At 62.8% G+C, this 6,599-nt stretch overlaps 2 protein-coding genes across 3 annotated transcripts; both read left to right on the top strand.

Moving 5' to 3' along the window:
- Positions 1-6: 6 nt before the first annotated feature.
- On the top strand, positions 7-964 carry LOC113977197 (short-chain dehydrogenase/reductase family 9C member 7-like). Its single transcript, XM_027703097.1, has 3 exons — positions 7-108; positions 430-593; positions 710-964. The coding sequence occupies exons 1-3, from the start codon at positions 32-34 to the stop codon at positions 928-930; spliced, it is 462 nt and encodes a 153-aa protein (XP_027558898.1). The 5' UTR covers positions 7-31; the 3' UTR covers positions 931-964.
- Positions 965-2,080: 1,116 nt separating this feature from the next.
- GPR182 (G protein-coupled receptor 182) lies at positions 2,081-6,233 on the top strand. 2 transcript variants are annotated; one of them, XM_027703102.1, is made up of 2 exons: positions 2,081-2,615; positions 3,526-6,233. In XM_027703102.1, the coding sequence occupies exons 1-2, from the start codon at positions 2,483-2,485 to the stop codon at positions 4,644-4,646; spliced, it is 1,254 nt and encodes a 417-aa protein (XP_027558903.1). In that variant the 5' UTR covers positions 2,081-2,482; the 3' UTR covers positions 4,647-6,233. The 2 variants fall into 2 exon arrangements, with proteins under 2 accessions (XP_027558903.1, XP_027558901.1); XM_027703100.1 differs by having other exon boundaries at positions 2,313-2,598; positions 3,541-6,233.
- Positions 6,234-6,599: the final 366 nt, after the last annotated feature.

The raw sequence follows: 6,599 nt of genomic DNA, 5'->3' as shown, positions 1-6,599 counted from the left end.
GCGGGGCCGCGTGGTCAACGTGGCCAGTGTGATGGGCCGCGTCTCCTGCTTCGGCGGCGGGTACTGCATCTCCAAGTTCGGCGTGGAGGCCTTCTCCGACAGCCTCAGGTACGGCATTGGTGGCCCCCGGCGCTTCCCTGTGCTGGTCCAGCAGCCCCCTGCTCTGCCCCACTGCCCCCACACACAGGGCTTTGTGTGGCTCCCAGTCACGTCCTTCCCCCAGACCTTGTGAAACCCTGACCAGGCCCCGGGGTGGGAACGTGGGCACGGCTGGAGTTGTGCAACGAGGCGAAGGGTTTCAAAGGACTCTTGAGCAAGGACAAGGCTCCTCTGTGTTTATGATGGGGTGCCTGGTGGGGGGGTCACGGGCTCCCCCTCTCTCCCCCAGCTCGGGACAGGAGCTCTGGCTCACGTCCCCGCCTCGGGCAGGCGGGAGATGCGTCCTTTTGGGGTGCAGGTCTCCATCATCGAGCCCGGCGGGTTCCGGACGGCGATGATCGACCCTGTGCCGCTGGCCCAGGACTTCACGCGCCTCTGGGAGCGGCTCCCAGCAGAGACCCGGGCAGCCTACGGACACCGGTACCCGGACAGACGTGAGTCCATCCCTGCATGGCACCATCACCCCCGGTGACCCCACTGCCACCGGGCTGACCCACCATCACCAGGCTGAACCCATGGCCACCGGGCTGACCCCGCTGTGCCCCCGCAGTGTCCAGGAGGACCCTCCTCGTGCACCGCCTGAGCAGCTCCCGCCTGTCCCCCGTCACCGCTGCCATGACCCACGCGCTGCTCTCCCGCCGCCCCCGCAGCCGCTACGCCGCGGGCTGGGACGCCCGAATCATCTTCCTGCCGCTCAGCTACTGCCCGGCCTGGCTGTCCGACACCCTCCTGGGCCTCCTCCTGCCCACCCCGGCCCGCGGGACCCCCTGAGATGGGCCAGCAGGGCGGGACACGGTGCCCGCTGTCCCCGTGCCTCTGGCACCGTGCTCAATAAAGCTGCTGCAGCGCTGGGGCTGCTCGTGGTGCCTCCGAGGTGTCCGGTGCTGGGTGACCCCTCCCGTGGCAGGACCTGTGCCCGGAGCAGCCCCGTACTCAGGGATGTCCCGGATCAGCCGGCAGGGAACGTGCTGGGAAAGGCGGGGCAGTTCATCCATCCCCTGGGCGCGTGGGTGGTGATCCCTGCTCGGTGATCCCTGCTCGCTCAACCCGCTAATTAAGGGCAGATTAGCGATCAGTAGCTGGGGGGCAGGTCCCTGGGGTTGGGCGCTGGCCTGCAGCGCTGGAGCAGCGCCGAGGAAGCTTCTCCAAAACGCTTTCTTCAGCTCGCCAAAGCAGCACCGCGTCCCCAGCAGCCCCCACGCGTCACGTTCCGGGTGTCCCCGGGGCCTGGGATCAGTGCAAGGAGCTCCTGGGAGGTGACGCTGCGGCCTCGGCTGCACCTGCCCTGGGTCACCTGTGCTCACATCCCTCCAGCACCATCCTGGTCCTTCTGAATCCCACAGTTCTGTGTGGAAATTCCCTGACCTCTTAAGTAGAACCAGCACAGCATCCCTTTCCCCTTGTGGAGGGGGGGCAGAGACCCCCAGCCCCTCCGTGGCAGAGCAGCTCCTCCCCACCCCGGTGGCCCCAGCCGAGCCAAAACGTGCCCAGGGTGAGCACGAAGCTGCCGAGTTCCTGTTTGGAACCCGGACCCCGGGTCCTGCCAGGGCTGGTACCTGCACACGGGGTCACCGGGCTGGGCTTGTTGTTGTGAGACCCGACTTATCAGTGCCCTCGTGCTTCCCCGCTCCGGCCGTGCCTTCCTTCCGAGCCGATTGTTGATCCCAAAGTCTTGTCTGCACTCGAAAAAGGAGATTTCCTGCAATTGTTTCGCAGGACTTGCAGCCCGATGCAAAATTTTCTGCCTATCAGCCCCCTCCCCAGCACCAGGGCAAGGCTCGAGCCCCCTCCCTTCCCCTGCCGGGCCGCAGGGCAATCACAGCTCCGTGATTAATTGCTGCCCGGCCAGAGGTGCTTCTGTGGTGACGTCCATCTGCCCCCAGCTCCTGCGGCAGCACTGCCCGGGCAGAGAGTGCAGCTTTCAGCCTTTTTCTCCCCAAATGAAACCCTGAGCTCACCTCGGTGCCGTGGTGGCAGCAGGGACAGCTGCTGGCCCCTGTCCCACAACCCACCCTTGCAGGAGTCCCAGTGCCGGGGCAGGACCTGGCCTGGAAGAGCCCATCCCAGAGGATGCATTTTCCCTACAGCAGGATCCAGGCAGGATCCAGCCCCCGAGCCCAGCAGGGGGATTGTGGAGGGGACCCCCCCGGAAGCCTCGGGGACCCCCCTGCATCCCCCCATCCCCGGGCACCCACAGCTCCCACACCAACACCTGCCCGGGGCCTCCCCACATCCCTGCCCAGCCCTGCGGCGAAATCAAAAGGGAGCCGAGCCCCAGGGCTGGAAACCCAGTGCAGTGTCACCCACGCTGGGCTGTCTCAGGATGTTGGACCACGACAGTCATTTCCTGCCGGGAAGCAGCCACCAAGCCCACCCCGAGCTCTGCTCTCCAGAGGCGCCGGAGCCGCTGAGCCGAGAGGATCCCGGTGCTCCCGAGCAGCCCCTGCACAGCCCTCAGCAGGTGAGCAGAGCTGGCCCTCCTCCCTCCTGTCCCTCTGTCCCTTCTCCTGTCCTCCTGTGCTCTCTCCCATCCCTCTGTCCCCTCTCCCATCCCTCTGTCCCTTTTTCTGTCCATGTGTCCCCTCTCCCATCCGTTTCTCCCCAACCCCACGGGCCTCTCAGGACCCACAGTGTGGAGAGGGTGGGAGGTCAGGGAGCCATGGGAAAGGCATGTCCAGCCTCTCCATGGTTTTGGGAGTGGGTGGGTGTCAGCCCATTGCTGCAGGGATGCCACCCTGCTGGGGGACTGTGGCATTCCTGGCTCATTGGGGTCCCAGTTCCACGGGAACACCCCGGCAGCCCAGGACGCTCCTCCAGCTTCCCCGAGGGAATGGCTGGTCCTGAGCTCTTCCAGTGGCACAAGGCTGGATGGGTTCTGTGGCATCTCTGCCGTGCTGATGCAGCTGTACCGGGATCAGAGCTCTCACTTGAGGCACCAGAGGATGTTGAGGTCAACTGCATTTCCCTTGACTTTATGATTTTGTCACCTACTTGGAAGTCCCGAGGGCTCCCGGCAGCGCAGCCACCAGACAGGCAGAGCCAGTGAGGGACCACACTCCGAGGGCTCGGGAGGGGGACGGGGCCTTTCCTGCTGGAGTGGAGTCTGGGGCACAGTCACCGGGGTGTTCAGTGGCACCAGCCCGTGCCCCGGGCCAGGCTGTGGGACAGGGACAACCACCAGTGAGGCTGATGTCTGTGGCTGGCATTTAGTCAGGGATGTGAGGGGATCACCTGGGCAGACACGGCACCTTTCGAGGGTTGGTGTAGGGAGTCACCATAGGACTAAAAATTGGGTTAAACCCCCCCAGAAGGGTCTGAGCCCCGTGCAAGGACCGAGTTCTGCGTGTTCAGACTCTCCAGCTCGGTGCTCTCCCTTTCCCTGCAGCGCCAGGATGGCTGAGATGACCACAGCCCCCCCTGAGACACACACTGTCCCCAGCGAGTACGGGGACTACCACAACTGGTCCGAGCTGTTCCACCTCCTGAACCACACCTACACCTACTGCGAGTTCAGCCTGGACGAGAACGTCAAGCGGGTGATCCTTTTCATCCTCTACCTGCTCATCTTCGTGGTGGGCTTGGTGGAGAACCTCCTTGTCATCTGGGTCAACTGGCAGACGCGGGGCAACAAGAGCTTGGTCAACCTCTACATCCTCAACATGGCCATCGCCGACCTGGGGGTGATGCTGTCGCTGCCCATCTGGATGCTGGAGGTGATGCTGGACTACACCTGGCTCTGGGGCAGCTTCCTCTGCCGCTTCACGCACTACTTCTACTTCGCCAACATGTACGCCAGCATCTTCTTCCTCACCTGCCTGAGCGTGGATCGCTACGTGTCCCTGACCAGCTCCTCCCTCTTCTGGCGCCGGCACCAGCACCTCGCGCGCCGCGTCGCCTGCGCCTGCAGCTGGGTCCTGGCCGCCTCCATCCCCTTCCTGGAGGTCGTCCACATGCAGCTGGTCAACACCGGGGAGCCCATCTGCATCTTCATGGCCCCCTTCGAGACCTACGACGAGTGGGCGCTGGGGGTCAGCCTGGCCACCACCACCATCGGCTTCCTCGTGCCCTTCCCCGTCATCGCCGTCTTCAACGTGCTGACCGCCCGGTTCCTGCGGCGCGCCAAGCCCGAGAGCCGGCGGCACTGCCTGCTCATCTACGCCTACGTCGTGGTCTTCCTCGTCAGCTGGCTGCCCTTCCACGCCGTGCTGATGCTGCTCACCCTCGACGGCACCCACATCATCCTCAACTGCGCCTTCGCCCGCTTCCTCTACTTCTTCTACGACATCATCGACTGCCTCACGATGCTCCACTGCGTCGTCAACCCCGTCCTCTACAACTTCCTGAGCAAGAACTTCCGCAGCAAACTCGTCTCCGCCGTGGTCAGGTACATCCCCAAGGACCACGGAGCCCCGAAGGGCGCTGGCAACTCCTCCTCCACCACCCAACACTCCATAGTCATCTCCAAGGACAACAACCCTCCCAACTAAGGGGGGTCTCGGACCCTCCCACCCCCTGTGGCAGCGGCAGCGGCTCCCCGGGGACACCGGGATCGGTTTTCCTGGTGATGAGGAGACACTTTGCTTTGGCACAGCCTCCCTTGCCAGGCAGGACAGGGTGCCAGGCACGAGGGGAGGTGGTGCAGGAGCTACAGACACATCTTTCCTCTGCAGTGCTGCTGTGTCAGACCTATTTAGCTAAAGAAAGAATCAGAGAGAGATTCCCCGTTCCCCAAAGGAAATCTTTGCAGTAATTAGTGAGTTGCTCCACTCGGGGTCCAACCCAACCCCGCCCCTGGGATTTGAGCCCCGTGCCCCCCGAGCTGCAGGGCTGGGGTGCACGATCTGCCCCATCACGGGTGTTTCTGCACCCCCAGACTGTCACTGGCACCCTGAGCAGGAGAGAGGGAACCACCCTTGGGAACAAAAACCTCCCTCCCCTGCCCCCAGAAACGTCCAGAGCCTGATCTGGGAGAGATGAAGGCGAGGCAGCCGCGGGGGCTGAGCAGGGCACGGACCTGAGCTGGGACCAGGGGAGCAGCGACTGGGATTCGAGATCAGCAACTCCTCGAGAGCAGTTCTGCAAACCCAGCAGCAAATTAGTGATGGTTAAACTGGGTTTGACTGGGCAGGGCTGCTCCAGACTGAGGGGTGGGAGCCGGGGTGGGTTCCCAGTTTGGGTCTCCCATCCTGTTAATCCAGCCTCCTCTGGAACATTCCCTTACACCACCGGGTGCATTTCTCAACACCATCAGGCTCCAGCAGCCCTTCCCCTCCCACCAAAGTCCCCGTGGGATCTTGGTCACGTGCAGAAACCCTCGGGGCTGGAGAGAGGGCTGGGCTTGTGCCGTGCAAGGAACCGGGAGCATCTGGAGAAAGTTCATCCTCCTCTGGAATCTGATCTCGGTCACGTGCTGCGGGTCGAGCCCTCAGCCGGGGAAGGTGACAGAGCAACAGGGCCCATAAATCTACCAGAGGCCTTGAGCTGCTCCAGAAACACGTTGCGAAAAAAGCAGAGCATCAGCAGTTCTGGGGGCAGGATGCTGGTGGCACGGGGTGGGAGCAGGGGGGGAGCAGGATGTTCTGGGAGAAGCTCAGGACCGGGAGTTAACACGGATGTGGGGTTATCACGGGGCTGAACTGACTCTGCCAGTTCCAGGGGTCCTGCAACGGGGTAAATCCCTAAACACCACAGGGTTCCTTCTGCAGGGACATTCCTTGGTCCCCCAGGGACACCAGTGCTGAGGGAACAACCCAAATCCAAACAGGAACACTGGGAAGGCACCAGCCCCCTCACCACAGCAATTCCCTGTCCAGGGCAGCAGCTCAGGCTGTTCCCCTTCCTTAATTCTGTTACTCCCCCGGGCTGAGGCTGAACTTGGGGGTCCCCAACACCTTCATCCCCAAATCCTCCCTGGGCTTCCCTTTGCCAATTCCCTGCCACTTCCAGTGACAGAATGGACGGCAAATAACAACAAACCACCTGATGTGTGACACAAACCAGGGCAACAATATATTCAAGTTACCTAAACATGTAAAATTTGGTATTTGACCTATTAAACTTTATTTTTAACTCTCTTAATTCACCTGCAACTTTGTCCACAGATCTCAGGGCCAGAGTGGCCTTAAATAACCCCCCACCCAGCCCCAGGTGGTGACCCAGGGCTGGCCCCCAGTGATTCCCTCATTCCTGGGACACAGCGGCTCCTTCACCCCCCAGACCACTCGCCCAGGGGCTCATCCAGGCACACAAACCCTGGGATTCCCTAATGGGGGTGGGGGGGGAGCTCTGCTCCCACCCTGCTGCTGCAGCCCTCCCTCCTCCCATCCCCTCATCCCACGGGAATGCCACAACCCCTGGCACAACCCTGGGCCACTCCCAGTGCTGGAAGTGACAAGGAAGAGCCTTGGACCTGCCCCAGGAATCCTGCTGAGCTCAGCATG

Source organism: Neopelma chrysocephalum, unplaced genomic scaffold (assembly GCF_003984885.1).
Source record: "Neopelma chrysocephalum unplaced genomic scaffold, ASM398488v2 Primary Assembly neopelma1_205, whole genome shotgun sequence".
In the NCBI taxonomy this organism is placed as follows: Eukaryota; Metazoa; Chordata; class Aves; order Passeriformes; family Pipridae; genus Neopelma; species Neopelma chrysocephalum.
This window is presented reverse-complemented; position numbering and strand designations above follow the sequence as displayed.

Excerpts from the sequence above, each read along its gene's own strand:
- LOC113977197 (XM_027703097.1), top strand. The coding sequence starts at position 32 with ATGGGCCGCGTCTCCTGCTTCGGCGGCGGGTACTGCATCTCCAAGTTC. Across the intron at positions 109-429 it reads GCCTTCTCCGACAGCCTCAG|GCGGGAGATGCGTCCTTTTG; the intron begins GTACGGCATTGG and ends CGCCTCGGGCAG. Across the intron at positions 594-709 it reads ACACCGGTACCCGGACAGAC|TGTCCAGGAGGACCCTCCTC; the intron begins GTGAGTCCATCC and ends GTGCCCCCGCAG.
- GPR182 (XM_027703102.1), top strand. The coding sequence starts at position 2,483 with ATGTTGGACCACGACAGTCATTTCCTGCCGGGAAGCAGCCACCAAGCC. Across the intron at positions 2,616-3,525 it reads GCAGCCCCTGCACAGCCCTC|GCTCTCCCTTTCCCTGCAGC; the intron begins AGCAGGTGAGCA and ends CTCCAGCTCGGT.